Below are 24,761 nucleotides of genomic sequence, written 5' to 3'. Positions count from 1 at the left end.
CTGAGACTTTGTCCCAGTTGTTTCGGGAACCTTTTGGTCCTCTGGCTCTAGCCTTCACCCCTCACACTCCTTCACCACCCCTCACCCACTCCCATGGCCCCTCAGAGCCTCATATCAACACAATGAGAACTCAAGCCCCCCTCAACCAGTCCCACGACCCCTCACAGCCCCCATGTCAACTCAATGACAACTCATGTCCCCACCCACCCTCCATGGGCCCTAATACACTCTATGTGAACTCAATGCCAGCACATGCCACCCATCCATCCTCATGGCCCCTCATATTCTCCATGCCAACTCAATAACAACTCATGACCCTGCCCATCCTCCATGGTCCCTCATGCATTCCATGGCGCTTGCATAGTCACTTGTCCAGTATGCATCATGGGCAGACCTCAGGGGTCATGTGGAGATGAAAAAAATAAACTTATAACAATATAATTTGGCTTTCACTTCTACACACTTGATAGTGAAAAAAACTCCCTATCATAGAAGTGATTCAAGGCTTTTAAATCGCGAGTGATTAATCTCTTATAAAAACAAACTTATATTCAGACTCCAGATCAAAGGCAGCTAATCTTTTAATAGCCTCTTTAAACAGTCAAACTGTGAAAAATTTAGTTTTTGAAACTCAGCCAAGCATTCCAAACGACTTAATAATAGCCATTATGAAATGCCAAAAAAGAATGCTACTGAAACAGCATGGCCAGATGCTAGTTTTCTTTTTCCCAACCCTGCAGTTGATGGCCCATCATTCAAAACAGTCAGGCAGAAGGTTTTTTTTAAATAATTCTGAGTGACAGCTGCAGCCTTTTTTAAAGTTTAAGGAGCGGGGAATTTAAAAATCTTCAGATCACGTTAGATATACACACCATATCTGCCCTTCAAGAACGATAACATCTAATCCATCAATTTGTGATTCCCACATTGCAGGTTAGGGCCCTTGCTAAAGCCAAAATGGGGTCTGTTTAAACTCAGAGCCGAGTTCAAATGGCTCTGCTGTATTTTGGCTTCCCTCTTGTGTGAATCATGCCCTGCCCTTCCCCTTACTGTCAAAAGTTGGATCTGTTGGAACTGGGTGTGGGCTTTCCACATTCTGGTCCTGCCTGCCGTTTTCAAAGGTCCACACAACCTTCCTGACTCTGCAAAAATCTGACTCTGGCTTTCAGAAGTTAGAACAGAGAGCTATTGGGAGTATGTCAGCATTTGCCGTTGATTCACAACAACAAGGGAGTTCTCCATACAGGTTTTTTAAAACCAAGGGCAACTGACAGTAGGATATGCACAACAATGGCAGGAATTTCTAAACATTCAGCTTCTTTCCAATCTTCCCTCTCCTGCATCCCCCAGCTCCTCTCCCCAAGAATAGGTATTGTGGTGAACTAAAGTTCTAATACTAAAAAAAGTATTTTAAATGCACATAGCTATATAAAACTCTACAAAAAAAGATATATCAGATGTTGCATAGAAATTCATCAAGTATGGCACATATATTTCTTTTTCACTTGTATTAAATAGGTCTTCTTTGAAAGTGGAGTGCAAAACAACAACCTATCCAATGCATTATACTATCTTATGCATTAATGAACAAAATTCTGAACGACAGCAGGCAGAACTTGCTACAGCACTGAATACTTCAAAGACCTAATTTAAACAATTTTAGTTTTGTTAATTTGTCTGCATTTTGTGCATTGCACATAACACATTAATCATCAGCTTCTTATGCACAAACAACATTAATCAAACTAAACCCTACTATATTTTTCTGTTATACTAAGCACTCAAACCTCCTCCCCCACGGGTGGCTTTGATTATTGTGTTATTTACCCTCCTCTGTGCATATATTTAGCCATCTATCCCATAGCCTTTCCTTCTTTCCCTTCCTCTAACTAAACTGGCTCTGGCTCCCTCCATCTGGTTCCCCTTCCGTCAGCAGTCCCGCACCTGTTCACACCTCCTCTCCTGTTGGATTCCACTAAAGATTTCCTCCTCTGCCAGGGCTATTCTGGCACACACAATCTTTTTGTCATTCAATCCATCTGTCAGAAGTGAACTTTGTTTACCAGAAGCTACTTCTTGCTTCTTGAAGTAGTACAGCTCCTCAAGGTCACTGGAAAATGTGCTGTCTTTAGTCTATTCCCCACTGTTAGCTAAACAGAACAAAGTACATATTTGCAAAATTAACTCAGTAACATTAATCTTTTGAAGTTTACGCATTATATAGATGGGAAGCAGATAATTTCTTAGATTATGCAAAGCAAATATGTTCTTTATTTTAAACTGGCTGAACAATATTAATGTTACTGATATACAATTACAGATGAATGCTGTGTGACACAAAGGTAATTCTACGTTCAAAATATTGCAGTAGACCATTAGAAATAAATTTTATCTTGCAATACAATATGCCAACAACACACACTAATTTTACCATGTACTAATTGTATCTTATTCAGAACTGTCATTTACAAGAAACGGCTTTAGGCAACCATTAACCCATTTGACAGATATAGACTTCACAGACTAGAAATGTAAAGATGGATAAAGGTTGCTCTGTGTTGAACATCTGCAATACAAGCTTGATGTGCAATTTACGCAGAACATACCCCATGGCTCTTGGCGTGATCTGATATTTATATGAGTTATCATGACTGCCAAGCACAAGAGTGAAATAGTTATGAGTGCACTATGGTAGTCTGGTTTACCAGCTGTATGAGTACATCACATTTGCTTCATTCTATTTAATCATGTTTTACTTTGTTTCACTTTTCAGAACTATATCTTAGAATTGATAATTTCGAATTCAGATGGATTTTGTAAATTCTGAAGAAAATTTGCTATCAAGACAAGTTTAAATGATTCAAATGTGGCAGTCCACGGAAGCAAGAATTGCTTCACTGTTTTGAAATTGGTGCATGGATGCTTTGAAAGTTAGGCTGATAAGTGAGTCTGCACTTGAACTTGGACCTACAATTGCACATTGCTGTTTGGCCCTGCTATGGGAGTAGGCAGTCATTATAAATGCTAATTTTGTGTTATACAAATGGTAATGACATTGCATGGTGCTATGGAATATGTTCCACTTTGGTCAGCATTTGAGTTGTCATAAAGCAGTTCTTTTGGTCATTTTATGTGTCAGCGTTGAACAATTCAATGTCAGATGTGGCATGACAAAACGTGGGGTAAAAGTCCATCATTCTGGTCCAACTGTATGCCTAAACATGATTTTCAGCAGATTACACCAATGTGACATTTTCCATTTCCCACAACAACTATCCTCTTGGTAACATTACAAATTTGAACAGAACTGTGAGCTGTTTTATGCTGTGGAGTGACACACATGGGGAACAAGGTTAAGGCAGCTGAGTTTAATTCCACAGACTACATACTATCACCAGAGAGAGGAGAATAGCATCTCCGTCATTGAGACTTGATTCAAACCTAGGCTTCGGAGTTGAGAGAATGATGTGATAACCCACTGCAACACCTCCAGTGGAATGGTTTTCAATTATTCTTTAAGTGTAAAGTAATTATTATTGTTCTAACGCTGCTGTGGAAAGAATGCATTTGACAGGATGTAGATGCAGATTTTTTTTGGATTTCACTTTGATGAGCTGGATCTGTCTGTGAGTTATCATGAAACAGTTTTCTTCTGCATCATTCTGGTACAATTTTACAAATAGGATTCACAATTGTTTGTGGTGGTTGTAGGAGCCTGTTGGTTTGCTGACTCATTTAGACTGAACTGACAGACCCCACATTGCAATTTCATGGCTTATCAATTAGTCAGAGAATTTAGAAAGCAACTCTGTGACAATGATCCAGTAAGTATAAATACAGAAAGAATACATTGGTCTATCTTGTTCTGGTAAGAGCAGCATCAAGCTTCGCATTTCATTTTGACCAAAGCAAGAGCAGTTTTCACGCACCATTTGATTGAAAGAAAAACATTTTGCAGCATGGAGCAGAATAATTTTTTCTGTTTCATTTTTAAGAAAAATATTCTGTAAAATGGTAACACTAGACTTTTTACATTGGAGAATGATTAAAAATGTTTTAAATTTTTTTTATATTCTTAGTTCTTTTCAATTAATAAGGCTTGTTCAAAATATCCAAAATTAATTTTGCCTTCGGGGGAAAGAATCAGATTCTTCATTAACTCACACAGCAATAGACAATATCTTCCCACACGCTTCCCGTGTGCAACCCCACCACTCCTCACCCCCAATCGCGCACACACTTAACTATATCTTTCCTAGATTATTTACAGCAAAAATAGGTCAAAATTAACACATTTTGTTTCCTGTCTATGCTTATATATTTTTAAATATTTAGAAAACAATATTCTACATCCTTACCCATCTCATCTTTGGAAAATTAATTAAAAATAAGGAAGAATTTTGCCACAGAAACATGTTGCTACAAATGTGTGAATACTCAAAGGGTTAGCTCTGTAATTAACAGTTACTGGTGATTTTAAGTTTCATGTGAGAGTATCTGAACAGTGGGTCATTAGATGCTGAGGCATTTTCTGTGTGTTGTCTGGACTGAAAGTAAAGATCAGTAAAGACAATGCAAGGTCTCACCCAAGGCCACTAGGAGCACCACTGTAAACATCACAGCACTTTGCAGTTGCCCAGCAGATCCCATCTCTGTGGTCAGTCCTCCCAGCTGCCCTATCTGTTACTGTCTGATTAGTTCTGCTAAGCAGCCCCTCCCCTGCCATCTTTGCCTGCCATCTGTTATAGACAACATGGCTATTGCCCAGCAATGCATGCTGCCCTCCTACCTGGCATCCAGCTACTTGCCTTACCCCAAAGAGCTAACACAGGTTCTTGCTGCTGGCACAATCAGGATTTCATTACTACTACTTTGACAAGTGCAGGGTTGTTTGTAATTTCTCTTTTATCCCTGTTCTGATTGTACAACCACCTCCCACTGACTATGTTTGCTGCAGTTTTGTTGCACACAGATTTTACTCTCCACATTAATCTCCCTCTGGCATATTACTGCATCTGTTCACTTTTTTATTAATTTTCAAATTCCCACCCTTTTTCAGCAAAGGAGATACACTTCATTCTGTTCTTGTGTTCAAATGATTACAATTCAGAAATAATTATCTGTTCCACAGAATTAAATAAAACAAGTTGTCAATTTACTGAATGAAGTAGCCATTCTATTTTTTTTTAAAAGCCTTCTACTAGATTTGAACACATCATAGACAAGCCTATGGACCACAATGCTATATATTGCAATCAAAGAAATGTTTGATCAGTTCAGTAATAAAAAAGCACGCCAATAACTTTGTTTCAGCCTAGGCCCACAGAATATTTCTATGCTCTTTAAGTATACATTTAAGTAAAATATTAGAAGTCTTTGTCTAAAAAGCTGAAATATGAAAATATTTTACTTGATTGATATTCCACAACATGAATCTACACCCTAACAAATTAACAAAATACAATCTAGAATATTAAAAATATTATCTAGCAATACAAATCAGCACATTTTCAAAGTTGAGCAATCTGTGTGTTTTATATGGGTACTCTGAGTTACACAATTTCTAATTTTACTCTCAGACAAAATCATTGCTGTCTTCTGATTCAGTTCAGATGGTGAGTTTCATTAAACAGGTGTGCCAAATAATTTTTTTAAGTAATATTTTATATCGTTAACTTTACAGACATTCCCAGTCATAGTAGGGGGAACTTGGTAACTATTTTCCATTTTTTTTGTCTGTAACTTACAAACTACTAACAAAATGGCAGGAGCATTCCATTTTGAGATATAAAATTTCTTTGCATTTTAGGAAAGGCAAAAGAAAAATCTTATCAAAAAGCATTAGTAAGAACAATCCCATAATGTGCTTAAACACCTAATGAGCAACTTAGTCAACAAAAATGATGCAAGGTTAGATAATCCATCTGTAGAGTGCAGCATCTGTATGTGGCTGAGTTGCAATTTTTCAAGAATTGCTTTTGTCCCCATAGGGCCCTGAATTGCAAAAAGCAGGAACAACAGAATCTTTTGGTGTGGAGGAAGACTCAAAGCATGTTACAGAGTTAAGATTTGTAAGATTAGGATGCAAACTCAGTATCCACTAGTCAGAGGCCCTATCAGGAGATATAGAAAAATCTGCAATACTTAAAAAACAGCATAAGGTAGCAACACAGAACAGACATGGAAATGATGGATCATCTAGCTTATTTCATATTTAAGTTGGGTTTTGAGTGACTTCTCCATGCCTCTCTCCCAAAATGGGAGGTAGATAATTCAACTGATTGCCCTATAATTTGGTTACAACGTTTGGTCCATTAGCGCATGCACAAACTGACCATAATAGTTCTGTCATGCAATAAGTACATATGCTGATGTCATGATTTTGCATCAGCAACATATTTACTGGCCCAATGAAACACTATGGCTATTGTGAATACTTAGTTAGTCAGGCTGTTCTCTTAAAAGAAAAAAAGTAAGCTTACGTTCATATCTCAATCTGGCTGAACCATTGAGCACAGGATGGAGACCATTTGCCCCATCTTATCTGGGCTGGCACTTTGTTTGAACAATTCAAAACTAATGCAACTGCCTTGCTCTCTCTGTGGTATTGGAACTGGCAGCTGAAGCACAATTTGAAAGCAAGTTTAGTTAGTAAAAAATAGATTATGTGCTTGTTAAACAGATATGTGCTTGTTTAGCAAGGAAAGGAGAAGAAAGTAAAAATCAAAGTAACAGGGTTATGTAAACTATATCATAAATAGCATGATGACCAAAGAGAATACACTGCTGGAAGGAGTTCCTATGGTTCAAATCACTTTCTTGTATTTAAGAAAATGATTCATATGTAAAAGAAGAGATTGTGTACCTTCACAAAAATATCATAGAATATAAGCAGAGAAATCAATAAACATAAAGGCCTTCCAACCAATCATACTCATCTTTCTAATGTTTCTACTCAGCCAACCTACCAGCCAACTATATTTTTTTACATCATTAACTTACTCTGCTATATTGTCCTAGCTCATGTCTCCTTTGATTAAAAAAGTAAGATGTTTTAAATTTATCTTTCTCCAGTTTTACAACAGTGAGCAGAATTTAATGCCATCCTTGGAGGCAAGTTCCGAGGAGGGTGGGGTGGGGGGGCCCGTGTGATTGGGTGGACGCATGAGGGGTGGAGAACCCACCACATCTCACCCTACCCCGATTAAATCCAAGACAGGAAAGCTTGCATGTGCCATTCCTGCCCAGATGCCAATTGATACCCACTTAAGGGCCTTATTCCACTGCCGCTGGTATTCAAACCCTGTCTGGTTTGCTTGCAGCCTACTGGGGGGCGGGGGTCCCCTCATTCAAAGGGGCTCAATGCCTGATGAGAGATCTGGCATAGGGAATGGGTGCCCGCTAGAGCCATCCCCCTGCCCTTTCCGCCAATCCTCCTCTTGCCGGCGATGACTCCTCTGCAATCACCATCCTGACCTCCAGGAATCCCTGGAGAAAGCTCACCGTATTACTGACAGCAGCTACCGCTCTGGTGGCATTGCCGGTAATGGAGAGCTGCTGGTCTCTGATTGGCCAGCAGCTTTAGAGGGTGAGATTTCTACTCTGCTGGGAGAAGTGCAGCAATTAAATTTCCTCCATGGAGCAGTGAACTGCCAATTAGGGACTTAATTCCCCCGGAGTTCCTGGAGATAAGGTCAGTGGGGATGTCGCCAGTTTTGGTGGTGGATGTCGGGCCCCCTGCCGGCCTCACTGAATCATGCCCAGCAATCCAAGTGAGGCCAGGCCTGGGCCGTGCAAAATAGAGTCTCAGCATAACCTCTGTAGGCTCGTATTCCACTGTTTTGGCTATCACAATACTCTATTTGCTTTATTAATTGCCTCTTCATGTTATATTACCACTGAGGGCTAAAATTAGCCCTGTTTTTGGGCACAGGTTCAATTGACGGCCTGCCCACACCCATTCCTGTTCAGGAAGGCAACAAACAACTTGATGTGCTCAGCAGGGGGGTGGGTAGTGTGCTCTGATATCACATTGAACAGCCCAGCCAACTCTTAAAGGCAGTCTGGCCTTCTTAAAGGGGAGTTGCACTCAATAAAAGGAGCTGCTGCTGATTGGCTTATTTGACATTGGCTACAAGTTGAAACTGAACAAATGGAGAACCAGGGGAGGGAGAGAACTCCTAGGTTTATGGATGCAGTGCTGGAAGCCCCAGTGGTGCAGACTGACAGGAGGAGAGAGGTCATGGGGGCCAGGATGCCCCCAAGGAACATCTTCTGGGGGGAATGTGAGCAGGTGGCCATGGAAGTCAATGCCTGGAGTCTGGCCCTGAGGAACTAGCAGCAGTGCTGCAAGAAGTTTAATAATCTCACGTAGTTGGTCAAGAAAGGGGAACGCATCTTCACCTGTCATCTCTTACCCACTGTACCACCAGTCTCTCATGATATTCAAGATACCACACCCCCATCGTGGATGGAGTCAGGCCCGTCACCCCCAAACTCAGAAAGGGGGTGGCCACAGGAGCCACTAAGTGCTAAGGCAGGCTACTTAAAAGGCCCAATTCAGTTGTCTGGGACTTTGTCTCTGTTAGTTTCTTAAACATTCAGCCCTCTAGGCTTCACTCCTCACACCCCCTCACCCTCCACCCATTTCCCATGCCCATACATGTCAACTCATGACAACATATGCCCCCCATTCTTCCCCATGGCTCCTTATAGCCCCTATGGCAGCTTAGTGTCAACTCGTGCCAACTCATGATTCCCTACCCACTACCCTTTGCACTTACACCACTCATGCCAGTTCACCTAGTATCCACCATAGGCTGACCTCAGGAGCCATGCTGAGCTGAAATAAAATAAAATTCCATATATCTATTACAGACTTCACTTCATTAAAAAAAACATTCTCATTTATGAAAGCCCAATCAATGCATTTAAATCCCCTCAAGTAATAAATCCCGTAGAAAAACAACATTTGTATTCATAAATCCACATCAAATACAGCTAATCCTTTAATAACCTCTTTGAGCTGTCAGTCAAACTGTGAACTGTGACAATGATAGGTTATGGAAAGCAGTCTAGCAGCAATAATGCTATAATGATAGCACTTAGGGTTGTGTCAACAAACATCTATTGAAACTGCTAACAGAATTTTTTCAACACACAGACACAAGTTAGGCAGTTTTTTTCAATTGTTAAAGGGCACTCTTTTTAAAAAACTTTGCAACTTGACAGTTCTAGAAACCTTATACCACCCTTCACAAACATTTATGTCTACTCTAAAAATTCAAAACTCCCACACTGCGGTTAAGGCCTAGCTCCAGTAAAATAGGGTTTGTTTGAACACAGCATGGAGTTCAAATGATCCTGCTGAGTTCATGTTTCCCTCATTTGTGAGTCACATCCCGCCCCCATTCGCCCCATTTGAAAATAAGGTCAGTCAGAAATGGAGGCGGGACATCTGGATCCAGGTCCAGATCTAGGCCCTCCTGTCAGCTTGCCAGAGAACAAGGTCAAACATAGGTTCTGCAGTGGACTCAGATGAGGACTTTGATGGGGCATCATACAGGGTGTGCATGTTTATCAGCAATCTCAAGATACTAGGGGCTTTGGCAGGCCTGCCAGATATTCTGTTAGCACTGTCAAGGTAGCCTTCAGTATAGACCATTGGCTCTTTTTGCTCTGTGAAAAGAGCAGGTAGAATATAACAAGAAAATAAGCATGCTTATCCATTTGAGTCCTCTGCTGTCATTATATTATGCGTGTGCACAGTCAGTATGTAGAGACACAGTGATATTACATATAGTACGTATGATTTAATGGCTACATATCACTTAGCCTATGTTACTGTCTAGCTTCTAAAGTTCCAAAGCTATGCATAGCATTCCTTCCAAGTAAATCAGAAGTTAACATTTTGCACAGGAATTCAAAAGAGTTAACCAGATGGACAAACAAATTAAATATAAAATTTCATGCAGGCAAGTATAAAGTACTTTACGTTGGGAGAAAGAATGTTGGCTACAATAAAAACAACGGCCAGGATTTTTCAGTTGGCATGCGGGGGCAGGCCCAGCACGCGGCGCGTAAAATGACGCGTGATGACGCCAGACGGATGTCCCAACTTCATCGAGCTGTCTTGTGATGTTTCGTTTGGCAGGTGCGCACCGGAGTCAGTTGCACGCCCACCAATAATTAAAAGGCCTATTAAGCCCATTAACAAAGTAATTAATGTCAAGTTTACGCTGCTTATCCAACCTCACGGTTGGCGGGCAGGCGAAAAGGTCAAGTGGCCTTTACATTTTTTAGGAAATCTCATCCATGAGCGGGATGAGGTTTCCTAAAGCTTTTATGAATTAAATAAAAGATTTTCCTGAAAAATAAGAAAATACCCTATTGCATGTGACACAGTCACATGAGACATGTTTCATTAAATTTTATTTATTGTTTTCAAAAGCGCTTCAATCTCCCTGAGGCAGCTCCGTGCCTCAGGGAGATTGAAGTGCTCTTTCACGCATATGTGCGAAAGAGCATTGGCCTCGACTCTCCCTCCTCCTCTTGCCCACATAGGTAGCACTTAGTGCTACTGTTCGCGTATTATGCTGGGTGGGCCTTAATTGGCCCACCTGCATAAAATGGCGGTGCAGAGCTGATCATGGGCAGTTGGCTCCGCGACTGCCCCCACCTGCTCCCGCCGAGCCCGCCCAATGCAGGAAAAATTCAGGCCAACAGAATTAACACACTAAAGCTGAGAAATGGCCTTGAAATGGAAGAAGTAACTTGTCAACTACATGCTGAAAAATTTGGCCCTGCAGCACCACTGGAGCTAGCTGATTTAGCAATTTACTCACCTTTGAGTCACAAGGTTCTGGGTTCAAGTCCCACTCCAGGGCTTAAGCACAAAATCTATGCTGACATTGCTGTACAGCACTGAGGGAGCGCTGCACTGTCAGAGGTGCCATCCTTTGGATAAACCATTAAAACAAGGTCCCATTTGCCTGCTGAGTGGATGTAAAAGATCCCATGGCATTATTTTGAAGAATAGAAGAGCGGTTCTCCCCAGTGTCCTGGCCAATATTTATACCTCAAAAAATATCACAAAATAAAGAGATTATTTGGTTCTTATCACATTCCTCTTTGTGGGAGCTTGCTGTGCACTACACTTCAGAAGTACTTCATTGGCTATAAAGCCCTTTGAGACGTCTGATGGTCATGAAAAATGCTATATAAATGCAAGTCTTTCTTTCTAATTTTACAAATAAGCTTGAAACCTTTGTTGCTGCAATATTATTTGGATGGTTATCATAATGCCAGGAATAACAGAAAAGAGAAATGCAGCAGCCAAAATAAAAAAAATGTCAATAGGATTTCTGGATTCAAGTTTGCACCATAAACCTTCATACTGTTAAGTTCTCAATCATGGCCACATGGTTGCGGAATGGAATTTGTAAATGCACAGCTTCTTAATGCAGAGAAAGAGAAAATCTGAAGAATGGGCACTCATGGGACACTCCCAAGCCTGGTTCGGCAGCAATTAAGGAGCTGACCGGCAGAGAACAGGAAGCAGGGCATCCAACTCATCTATGGATGGTTTAAGCTCTAATCAGAAAAAGGGCATGTAACTTAGGGGTTAAATGCACCACTCTACTATATGCTGATTTAGCTGGATCAAAGTAAGTGTACAGCAATTGCCCTCAGCACCTACACAAAGGGGGAAGAGAATGAGGCTCGTGTTAAATGCAAGCTTGTTCTTTTGCTTTCTGTTACAACTACTCTTGTGTGGATAACAGACAAAGGCAGGACTGCATTTGGCTGTGATAATCTCACATTGACTAAGAATAATCAATTGAGAAAGATGCTGGAGCGTAACTGAAGTGCAAAGAACAATAACCCAGCACGATTCACTGTGTTCAGGAAAAAGGGTCTGGCGAAAAGATGGGGGAAAATTCAAGGCTGAGAATTTTATACCATTTGAATGATTTTAAAATTGCCTACCACTGTGAAATGGCACTATACAGTATCCCTACTCCCTCAAATGTGGTTCAATATCGAATGTTTGATTACTGAATTGTGACTTAACTCATTTTGACTATGCCAATCACAGACTGAGATGTAGTAGTGAATTTAAGGAGGTACTGTAACTGTTGGTACAACAGGAAAAATAAACAAAGGTTGACAAGTTAACAAAAAAAACCAAAAATGATTATAAAAATGGCTTACTCATCCTGTTATAACAACCTCTTATTAAGACCATTTATCATGATACAATATTGTACATTGTGCTGTTCTCCACATCATTACAACTCAAACTGACAGAATACAAGAGATCTTAGAATATTAAAAAAAACAAAAACCTCAGAACATCTGGTAATCCCATCACCCGTCCATATGTTACAAACATCATGCTGCTTTTCCCTTAAGACAGATTAGAAAAATCATCACATTTGGTTTTCTATAATTACATACCTGCAGTTTGGTATTTTAATAGCTTCACCTGTTAATACTGCAGCAATTAGTAGGCAAAAATGTGAACAGTTGGTATTGAAAAGCACCAAAAATATCTGCAAAATGTTTTATTGCCTGCGGTAGAGACAGGCAGCTTGAAGCTGGCGTTATGAAGTGCCACTGGCAGATAACAGGATTATTTGTACCTGGTGAGGTGCAGTTGGTGCTCAGATTTGCTCAGTAGTTCCATCAGCTTTAGACATTCATCCTTCGATCTTGCTGCATCCTGCTGGACATGCTCCAAATGGCACTTAGTTTCATTTAGTTTCAACTCAAGTTTCTGTAGCTCCTAAAGAGGAAATTTAGATATAAAACAAATTCCAAAACACCAAATTCCACTTTGTAAAACTATGATAGGTGAAAATCTCAATTAAGTAAACTTAACTACACTGTTTGCCATGTTGGGTGCATTAGGAAAAAAAGTTAAAACTTTCAAAAACTAGTAGCCATTTCTTTTTAAATTACATTAACTTTCAGAACTCTGGTGATGATCCTGCACAATCTGAGAAGAAAGATAATAGAAATTTTAAAACATAACCATTTTTGTTTTCACAACTATGTGTACAGGATAAAAAAAATCACAGACCAGTGAGTATTCTCAGTTTGCTTTCCTTTGTGGTGTTGGTAATTAGCCATAGTTCACAAAGGGCCATAGGCATCTCTATCCATTAGAAAGAGACAGTTGGTTATATATACTTGAGGGGCACCACCCTGCAAGCACGGGGCAAGGAGGCAGGCCTCCATGAACCACCACAACCAAGACGGGCATTAAACACATGCCATTGGTGGTGGACTATTATCTTATTTAATCAATGAAAATAACTTATTACTCTCATTTTTACACATTCTTCAGATGGCAAGTTCAGTCTATTTTATTTTATTGATTTAAATATTTTCCTCTTTTATGCCTTAAAGATTATAGAATCTATTTATCTTACAGCTTAGACAAATTGACGCATTCGAGTTATAGTCTAGCTTGAACAAATGACATTTTACACTACAAATTTAATTGGGATGCAGTGATTTTGTCACTGAATGCAAACCAATCTATTTTCTTTTGCACACTGATACACAAAACTCGATTTTAAATATGTGTAATTCAATACAAACATACGAACGAGGAGCACGAGTAGACCACTCCGTCCTTTGAGCCTACTCTGCCATTCAGTAAGGTCATGAATGTAACTGCAACTCCACTTTCCCAACTACCCTCTAAAACCTTTCGCCCCTTTGCTTATCAAGAATCTACCTATCTTTGCCTTAAAATATTCAAAGACTCTGCTTCCAACGCCTTTTGAGGAAAAGTGTTCCAAAGACTCAAAGAATTGCAAGGAAAATATTCTCCTCATCTCTTTCCAAAATGGGAGATCTTATTTTTAAACAATAGCCTCTAGTTTTAGATGCCCCCAGAAGAGGAAACATCCTGTCCACATCCACCCAGTCAAGATCTCTCAGGATCTTATATGTCTCAATCAAGTCACCTCTTACTCTTCTAAATTTCAGTGAATACAAGCCTAGCCTGTCCAGTCTTTCCACATAAGACAACCCGCCCGTTCTTGGTATTAGTCTAGTAAACTTTCTCTGAACTGCTTCTAACTGAAGAATAACCTCTCTACTTTTGTATTTAATTCCTCTTGCAATAAATGATAACATTCTATTGGCTTTCCTAATTACTTGCTTTATCTGCATACTAGCCTTTTGCGATTCATGCACTTGGATACATAGATCCCTCTGCATCTTAGAACTCCGCAATCTCCCACTATTTAGATAATATGCTTATTTTTTTATTCTTCCAGCCAAAATAGACAATTTCATATTTTCCCATATTATACTTTATTTGGTAAGTCTTTTCCAACTCATTTAACCTATCTATATCCCTATGTAGCCTCCTTGTGTCGTCTTCACATCTTACTATCCTACCTACCTTTGTGTCATCAGCAAATTTAACAACCATACATTTGGTCCCTTCATCCAAATCATTTATATAAATTGTAAAAAGTTGAGGCCCTAGCACTGATCCCTGTGACACACCACTCATTACATCTTGCCAACCAGAAAAAGACCCATTTATACCTACCCTCTGTTTCCTGGTAGCTAGCCAATCTTCTATCCACACCAATGTGTTACACCCTGCAGCATGAGCTTTTATTTTTTGCAATAACCTTTGATGTGGCATCTTGTCAAATGCTTTCTGGTTCCCCTTTATCCACAGCACATGTGACTCCTTCGAAGAACTCCCATAAACTCGTTAAACATGATTTCCCTTTCACAAAGCCATGTTGACTCAGTCTGATTACCCTGAGTTTTTCCAAGTGCCCCGCTTTAATGTCTTTAACAATACCTTTTAACACTTCCCCTATGACAGATGTTAAGCTAACTGGCCTGTACTTATCTGCTTTCTGTCTCCCTCCCTTTTTGAATAAAGGAGTTACATTTGCTATTTTTCAATCTAATGGAACCTTCCCTGAATGGAGGGAACTTTGGAAAATTAAAATCAACACATTAGCTATCTCACTAGCCACATCTTTTAAGACCCTAAGATGAAGTCCATTAGGACCTGGGGACTTGTCAACCCTCAGCTCCAACAATTTGCTCAGTACCACTTCCCTGGTGATTGCAATTTTCCCCAAGTCCCTCCCTCCATTCCATTTCCTGATTTGCAGCTATTTCTGGGATGTTACTTGTATCCTCCATAGTGAAAACCGATGCAAAATACCTGTTCAATTGATTTGCCATCTCGTTATTTTCCATTATTAATTCCCCGGGTCACTTTCTATAGGATCAATGCTGACTATGTTAACTCTATTCTTTTTTATGAAGCTATCATCTTTCTATCTGTCTTTATATTTCTAGCTAATGTTCCCTCGTACTCTAATTTTTCATTCTTGTCAATCTTTTGGTCATTCTAAGCTGTTTTTTATATTCTGTCCAATTTTCTGACCTGCCACCCTTCTTTGCACAATTCTATGCTTTTTCTTTAAGTTTGATACTATCTTTAATTTTTTTAGTTAACCACGGATGGTGGGTGCTCCCCTTGGATTTTTTCTTTCTCGTTGGAATGTATCTATTCTATGTATTTTGAAATATCCCCTTAAATGGCTGCCACTACATCTTTATTGATCTATCCCTTAACCTAATTTGCCAGTTCACTTTAGCTAGCTGTGCTTTCATGCCCTCATAATTGCCCTTATTTAAGTTTAAAATACTTGGACCTCCTCTTCTCTCCTTCAAACTGAATGTAAAATTCAATCATATTATGATTGCTGTTACCTAGGGGTGCCTTCATTATGAGGTCATTAATTAATCCTCCTGTTGCACAATGCCAGGTCTAGTACAGCCTGCTCTCTGGTTGGTGCCAGAATGTGCTGTTCTAAGAAACAATCCTGAAAACATTCTATGAATTCCTCATTGAGGCTACCTTTGCCCATCTGATTTTCTCAGCCTATAAGCAGATTAAAATCCTCCATGATTATCATCGTACCTTTCTTCCTTTATAACCCTCCTAGCATTGGGGCACCTGGGCACTCCTGCAAGTGACTTCTTGCTTTTACCATTTCTCAACTCTACCCAAACCATTTCAACATCCTGGTTTCCTGATCTTAGGTCATCCCTTTCAAATGTGCTAATACCATAATTAAATTAACAGAGCCACCCTTCTACCTTTTTCTAGCTTCCTCTCCTTCCTAAATGTCACCTACACTTCAATATTCAGGTTCCAATCTATGTCATCGTTCAGCCATGTCTCTGTAATGGCTATCAGATCATACTTATTTATTTTTATTTGCGCTCTCAGCTCATCTGTTTAGTTTCAAATTCTAGGTGCATTCAGATACAGAGCCTTCAGTTTTGTTCTTTTATTATTTTTGTAACTTCTAAGCCTTATCTGCTGATTTACTCTTAGATTTGTGCTCCCTGTACTCTCTGTCCCTTCCTGCCATGGGTTGTTTATCATTTCCCACATTAATACCTTTCTCTCTTGCATTTTCTCTGTTCTTTGATTTACCACATCTTCCCAAATTTGATCCCTTAAAACCCTTTCTACATCTCTCGTTATGCGGCTCACTGGAACACTGGTTTCAGCATGGTTCGGGTGTAGACTATCCCAAGGGATGGGTTTTGAATGAGTTAAAACCTCACCTGCAGTGTTTCATCTCTCCTCTTATGTAATTCAATAATATGCTAACGTTACTGAGAAAGTAGTCAACTTAATTAAAAGTAAAGGTGATGGACAAAATTAGAGTCCAAGTTTATGAAGGATATGGCTTTGGGGTTAGGCAAGGGCAGATACTTGACTAAGGACTAGGGGAAAGAATAATCTACAAAGTGAAAAGAAAGTGCATAACAATTTTGCAATTTTGTACTCAGCCACTATCAATTGATGCTTCAAACGGATATCCAGGAACAAAAAGAAATGTTGATTACCATTTGTTTAATGGAACTGTTTGCTGGCCAATTCCATAGGCAACATGGGCCAAACAGATTTCCAGTGACAAATGATTTAATTTATATTATTTTGGAATATTTTATGTGCTACTCAAGATAGAAATTGGAATGCTTTACCACATTTTTCCATCTGTTGTCAGCATTAAACATTCACAGGTTAAATGTAGTATGGCCTATACACAAAATAAAGCTTGAGCTATTCTGTTCTTCTTGGATGGCCTGATCTCTTACAAATGTTTCCTAAACATTTTCAGTAGAGATGTATATACCATACACCACTCCCTACCTAGCTACATCCCCTTGCAACAGCAAAACCCCTGACCCACGATGAGTATTTTGTTTTAGTATAAACTTTTCACCTGGCATATCATACTTCAAAGTATCACACCTTATTACTACTTCAAGACATCATTCGTAAATAGCTTTTTTGGGGGGAAAAAATCCTTAGAAACAGTTTGAGGGTTGATGTATTTCCTAATTTGGATGTTCAATGCAAAAGAAAATCATTTACTTTCACTGTTTCTAAAAGTGGCTTCCCTCAGAGATTCTGGTCCTCCTAAACTTTCCACTGAAATGTAGGAGATGTAAAAAAGGCAAACCTTATAAACAGTAAGTCTTGGTAACAACACTAATTTGTCAATCTGTTGTCCATCTCAAAAAGTATTCTAAAAATTGTAGGCATGGGGTAAGCTAGAAATATTTCTTTGCTTCTTATTAAGTATTTTTAATTAATGATGATGATTCTTAAAAACATTATCAAATCTAGCCTCAGCTTGTTAGGAAGGCATGGGCACTGATGGAAAGCTTTGAGGGATTTCAAATACAGAATTTTGCTTTTGTACAGATATGTTTAATTATTCTATATTTTTATGCCATTATTTTGCTACAAATTCTATTAGTTATCACCTTAGTGTAGAAACTAATGTGACAGTCAAAAATATTCTCAAAAAACATTTAGAACAATTCCATTGATTCACTGACTGTTCCTCGCTATGCCAATTTCTGTTTGGAAATTTTTGCATGTTGCTGATTGGTACTTTTCATTCTCATTTGCGTTGTATCAATTGATAAACAAGAGAGAATGAACCATCACCCCTTGACGCTCAATGGCATTACCATCACTGAATCCCCCACTATCAACATCCTGGGGTTCACCATTGACCAGAAACTGAACTGGACTAGCCATATAAATGCAGTGCATATAAATAAAGCCTGTCCACCATCTACAAGGCACAAGTCAGGAGTGCGATGAATGAATGCCTGGATGAATGAAGCTCCCACAACACTCAAGAAACTTGACACCATCCAGGACAAAGCAGTCCACTTGATTGGCACCCCATCCACAAACATTCATTCCCTCCACCACCTACGCACAGTAGCAGCACTGTGTACCATCTATAAGGTGCACTGCAGGGATTCACCAAGGCTCCTTAGACAGCACCTTCCAAACCCATGACCACTACCATCTAGAAGGACAAGGGCAGCAGATAGATGGGAACACCACCATCTGGAAGTTCCCCTCCAAGTCACTCACCAACCTGACTTGGAAACATATCGCTGTTCCTTCACTGTCATTGGGTCAAAATCCTGGAACTCCCAGCCAGCAAAGCCCACATCCCATGAATGAATAATAAAAAAAAATCACATTCCTGAGATTTGTCATTATTTCGTGAACACAACATTTCAAATAGTGAGTTGCAAGCGTGCCACAGAATTTTAAAACAAAAACAGAATTACCTGGAAAAACTCAGCAGGTCTGGCAGCATCGGCGGAGAAGAAAAGAGTTGACGTTTCGAGTCCTCATGACCCTTCGACAGAACTTGAGTGACTCACTCAAGTTCTGTCAAAGGATCATGAGAACTCGAAACGTCAACTCTTTTCTTCTCCGCCGATGCTGCCAGACCTGCTGAGTTTTTCCAGGTAATTCTGTTTTTGTTTTGGATTTCCAGCATCCGCAGTTTTTTTTGTTTTTATCACAGAATTTTATATGGGCACAATAATATGATGGACAATATATGGTATATCTAAAACTTCTATCTTATAAAATAGATGCATAAAGCTTTATGAAATACACCAGCCATTTTTATCAACTTTGCAAACATTGTATCAGTTAGATTCTGGCCAAAGTGGAAAGGCTCTGCATCTTAACCAAAAATAAAACATAACCAGAGTAGACAATGCTTCAGCCATGATGGGTAACTAGAGAAAGGATCACTGCTGATGCTATAAATTAACCTTAAATTTCATTTTATGCTAAATAAATGCACTGCAAAAATCTGCTTTTATGAAAAGATGATGTCACAGGTTGAAATCAAGTGCATTTCATTAAGAAATATTTTGTAGCTGGCTTCTAGCAGTATGAAGCTATAGAGCATTATTGGAAAGGTACCAATAAATCATAATATTCTTTGGATGTACAAGATGGAGAAATAAAAAAAGCCAAATTTAACAAGGCCCAGTTTGTGTAATTTGAGGGAATGAGATCTACGACCATATGTAACAAAAAAAAATGAACAATGACAGGTAAAGACCCTCTGGCCCATCTAACCTATCCCACATTATATACTCATCACCTCATCATATAATCTGCTGGGAGAGGTAAAACAAAACATATAAAAAAAACCCAAGCCAGTATAAAAAAACAATTCTACAAAATTTCTTGAATGAACAGACTTGCAAACGAAGATATGTAGACCTTAAGATGTTTGTGAGTACATGAGCTTTATGTCCTTTTGGGGCCGGGCATACCACATGCTGTGAATACAGAGTACTGAGAATTCTATTTTTTCTCCAACTGTTGACTTATAACGTTTCTATTACTGTATAATCAATAAAACACATTTTATGTAACATATTAGTACTTCCTTCTGGTGCTGACCAGAAATTTGAAGGGGCCCCAGAACATTCAATTTTTGCATGGGGTCTGTCAATAGTGTATTTTCAGAGGGTCCCCTATGCAAAAATGTATGAGAAGTAATGATCTTGTGCTCCTCCATCTTAGTTAGTCAACTTTGGTTCCAGGTTTTGTTTCTTCTGTTTTACAGTATCATCTTAAGACTACACGCAATTGAAACATTTAAAAAATACGATTCAAAAATTCTATGCACCAAATAATTTCCCTTCCCTCCTTCTGTATGGAGTTCCTGACCCAAACAGTCCTCAATTATCTGCAGTGCACTAAGCTTAGTCAATCTGCTGCCAAATATATCTACAGAAGGCATATTTTACAAGTCTAATCATTTCAGTGTAAAATATATGGTTTTGTTAAGCGTTTCTGCTGTGCTTGTTTAAATTAAATTAAATTCCTGAATGAATCATTTAAATAGCTGTGGTACAAAGATTTGCAAATTGATTTTTATCTGCAGTTTACAGAAATCCTGATTCAAGTTCAATTTTGGCATGAACTCTTTTTTTGGGGAACTAGTTATGTATTTATCAGGGCTAAATCATAATGAATGTTAGTGAAACAAACTTCTGCTGAAACAGCACCTCAACTCACGACCAACTAGATACACCCTTTTCCCCCAATCCCCAGGCAAAGTAATGCCAACAACTTAGAACACAAGAACATAAGGAGCAGAGCTAGGCCATTTGGTCCTTTCAGCCTGCTCCGCCTTTCAATATGATCACGGCTGATCTTCTACCTTCCTGCACTGCCACCACATCCATTAATTCCCTGAGCATCCAAAAAATCTATCAAACTCTGTCTGGAACATGTTCAACAACTGAGTATTCATGGTGCTCTAGAATAGATAATTCCAAAGATCCATAACACTTTGAACGAAAATATTTCTCCTGTTATGATCCCAGCTGATGTTACTAATGGACATGTCAGATCCCAGAGTGAAACCTGGCTTGATAGTTCCTGGCTTTTCATTTTTTGAAGAAACCATGGAGTAAGTTACTGAACAAATTCACAGGAGTCTGCTGATGAACTTTTAACAAAGAATAAAACATTTATTCAACAAGAAAAATGAACTATATAACACGAGACAAAAAGGTTGGAAAGGTCTCAATACAAGCAGGAGAAAATCATTCAAATATTCACTATTCCTTCACCCCATGTGTACCTTTACAGACATATACAAATTTGGAAAGTTAAAACAATTTACCATATCTATTTTATACTCTAATATCCAGGGTAAATGTCTGGTACATGTAAACTAACTGGCAAATGTGATCAGGCACACCACACTGTAAAGTAAATTTCAGATGTGGGCAAAGCAAATTTTACAGATTTCCAACAACCCAGAAATTTGTCACACTATGAGCCAACCAGCTCACTGAAATTCTGTCTTTCTCATGAGGGGTTCCAATCTCCACATCTGAAGATCTTGCCTTGGAATTCTCTCCAAAGGTTACTCCCACTTGAATGGCTTCAACAAGAATCCACCTCCAGGGTTTCAATCTCAGCTTCCATGACCCCTTTCTCCTGGCTCTCCATGTATACTCAAACTTCACCTTCCAAGCCCAATTTCAGATCTTCGGCCTTGCCAAGCAGAACACCACTGCTCTAAAAGGGTACCTTTGCCCCTGCCGTTCACAGCACAGAATCAGCAACCTTCAGCTGCCCTCCCAGATTTTCTGGGCTTCTCTCGAGCTTCAAGTCCGCTCTCCACAATCTTTCTTTATCTTGGAGCCTTTTTCTCTGCTCCTTTTGTTTATCTCGACTCAATGCGATCTATCTTTTATCCCTGTCTTTGTCCCTGCCTGGTTTGGGACCTTCTCCCTTCCCTGTGTCCTGCTCCCTGGGACACCTCCTCTTGAATGGAGCTCCTGTTCAGGTCACCTGACTTGTAGCTTCACACCGTTTCACTTCTTTGCTTCCTTTTCTTCTGTGCATACACGCAGGGCTGGTTCCCAACCTAAATAATGTAAAAAGGCTAACTGTGCATGTGTGGCCCTTTTCTGGCCGGATCATGTACAGAAGGCCTGAAGATCGTAAAAAAGCATGAACTGCACTTATGCAGCCATTTCTCAGCTAGCAAATGTGCAGAATTTCCAAGGTCCGCCAAGAATTCTAGCTCCTGAACCATGACTTCAATTTAAACTTCATTTCAGTCCTAAGTAGCAGCCCTTGGAAGTGGCATAGACTTAATGGGCCAAAAGGCCTCCTTGTATGCCATAATGACATTCTGCCTCTTATTCTAAGATTGCAAGCCTTGGTTCTAGACTCCCCAACCCGAGGGAACACCCTTCCAGCATCTATTCCATCAAAACCGTTAAGAATTTTATATGTTTCAATGGGGTCACCCTTTATGTTCTTTTTATTGGATTTAATTCTCCAGGCCAGTGTAACTTGAAATGACTACTCCTATGTAATTCAATTCATAGCATTGCACAGTAAACAGTATAAATCCATTCAATACCACTTCTTAAAAAAATTGAGGGAAATTGGAATATAAATACCATTTAGTGCATGATGCATTACAAGCCATGTACCCACCCTCCAGTAATGAACATCATCATTCAGGAATAGAAGAAATTCTATATAACCCATAACGCCCATTACTTTGATCTGAAACGCACTGTCTCATCACATCCCCCAATCCTTTATCTGTCCAGAAATAAACACATTGGCTCTTGAACCTATTAATTTCGACGAATTTTCCCAGTAACTCCTTCTCCAGCTCTGCCACACTTCATGCAAAAAACATTTCTATCCCATCACCTGCTGAAATTATGCTCCTTAATATGTGAATCTTATTGCCATAGAGAATAACTTGCTTAGATTATTTTTGTCAATTGCCTTTAAAAGTGATAAATAGTGATAATTTATGATCTAAAAAACAGCCAGGCTAATACTGCATATGCTGTATTATTTGGTGGCATCATCTGTAAATCCCTTTCAACTCAAAATTAGGATCTTGCCAGGCTTTTAGAAGGGCACTAAAGTGCTATCCCAAAAAAAAGGTCAGTTGTATTTGCAGAATTAGGATACTCCTGATTATATCATGGATGTATATCCAGAAATATCATAGCTTCTCAGTGCCAAAACATGTGATATGGGAAATATTGTGACATGCTGGATAACTGAAAGTATTTTGAGATATTTCTAAAAAGAATAAAGGAGGTATAGTGAAAAGGTGCACAAATTTTAAGTTGATCTGATATGCAAAGCTGAACAGACTCAGGGCTAGTTGCAAAATAAGTCAACTCCCAGCAGAGATAGAAATCAAGAGGTAAAATGAGGACAGGGCACGTAGTCAGATCTTCACTACTAATGGGTGAATTAATAAAATGCTGCATTTATGAAAAAGCATTAGTTAGGCTGCAAAAGATAAGGCTGAAGTATTTGCTACAATCTTTAGCCAGAGATGCCGAGTGGATGATCCATCTCAGCCTCCTCCAGAGGCCCCCAAAATCACTGATGCCAGTCTTCAGCCAATTCAATTCATTCCAGGTGATATCAAGAAATGGCTGAAGGTACTGGATGAGGCAAAGACTATGGGCCCTAACAATATTCCGGCAAAAGTACTGAAGACTTGTGCTCCAGAACTTGCCACCTAGCCAAGCTGTTCCAGTACAGCAGTTTCCCTTTAAGGGGCTGCCTTTTAATTTGTCCCTTGACTTGTTAATTTAGTTTATTTGTTTTGACTCAAAAGAGTTACAGCTATAACACTGGCATCTACACAGTAATGTGGAAAATTGCTCAGTATGTCCTGTTGTTATGACCAATGCAGTTGGCAAATCAGAGTTATTTAAAAATCCCAGAGGGAAACCTTAAACAACTGTCATAATCAATAATTTTAAGTGTTATGTATGAGATGCGACCTTAAATTCAGGATTCAGACCATAGTTCTCAAGATTTTACATTAAACTAAGTGAAACATTTTATTAATTTACACATGTTAAAATATATACACATAGCTACAAATTACTACTATCATAACTTTTAACAAATTCCTAAACTAATCTCCATTAAGGCAACAGCAACCCACAGACTTAACCAAACATCAGGCAAAACATTTTCACCTTACAAATTCAAAATGAGGTTCTTTCCACTGTGGAGCCAGTTGGAGGCATGCAGCTGCCTTCTGATCTTACATTGCCTCTGCCTGCACACCCAAAAACTACTGAAGTTATACCTAACAGCCCCATTGAATGTTAACACTCATTGTATCAACAATCTTTTTGAACTTTACCTTTTAACAATGAAACTCCATTCATTGCACCCATTTTATTAGTAATATAAACATATTTCTTGGTAGCTGTTAGAAAGGCGTCAAGTTTTCACCCCACTTCTTGAATACTCTATTCAAAAAATGCAAATGCACACTATTGCTCTGTTTATATAGCAAACTAGCCCATCAAAGCACCAAGACTAGCTAGCTTTAATCCAATTAAGGCATACCCGCAGAGTAAACCTCTAACTTAAAAGAAAAATACTTTCCAATATATTATATACATTAATAGCGCTTCATGACAAAAAACAGGACAAATCCAACCCAGCCAATTATTGCCCCATCAGACTACCCTTGATCATCAGTAAACTGGTGGAAGGGATCATCAAGGATGCTATCAAGCGGCACTTGCTCAGCAGTAATCTGTTCACTGACGCTCATTTTAGGTTCCACCAGGGTCACTCAGCTCCTGACCTCATTACAGCCTTGGTTCAAACATGGGGGAAAGTGCTGAACTCCAGGGGTGAGTTGAAAGTGGCTTCCCTTGACATCAAGGCTGCATTTGACTGAGTGTGGCATCAAGGAGCCCTAGCAAAAGTGGAGTCAATGGGAATCAGGGAGAAAACTCTCCACTGGTTGGAGTTATACCTAGCACAAAGGAAAATGGTTGTGGTTGTTAGAGATATGTCATCTCAG

The 24,761-nt window shown here is 39.3% G+C and overlaps 1 protein-coding gene across 5 annotated transcripts in view; it reads right to left on the bottom strand.

Moving 5' to 3' along the window:
• sdccag8 (SHH signaling and ciliogenesis regulator sdccag8) overlaps positions 1 to 24,761 on the bottom strand; it is a 414,295-nt gene that overhangs the window by 175,716 nt on the left and 213,818 nt on the right. For all 5 annotated transcript variants that reach the window (XR_005945612.1, XR_005945613.1, XM_041209153.1 and 2 more), the window contains one exon: positions 12,645 to 12,787. Coding sequence is in view for 3 of the 5 variants with exons in the window: in XM_041209153.1 (XP_041065087.1) it covers positions 12,645 to 12,787 (143 nt within the window). In the remaining 2 variants the exon portion in view is untranslated. The remainder of the gene's footprint in view (positions 1 to 12,644; positions 12,788 to 24,761) is intronic.

The sequence above is a fragment of the Carcharodon carcharias genome, chromosome 2, assembly GCF_017639515.1.
Source record: "Carcharodon carcharias isolate sCarCar2 chromosome 2, sCarCar2.pri, whole genome shotgun sequence".
In the NCBI taxonomy this organism is placed as follows: Eukaryota; Metazoa; Chordata; class Chondrichthyes; order Lamniformes; family Lamnidae; genus Carcharodon; species Carcharodon carcharias.
Note: the sequence above shows the minus strand (reverse complement) of the source record. Positions and strands in the feature narration are given on the sequence as shown.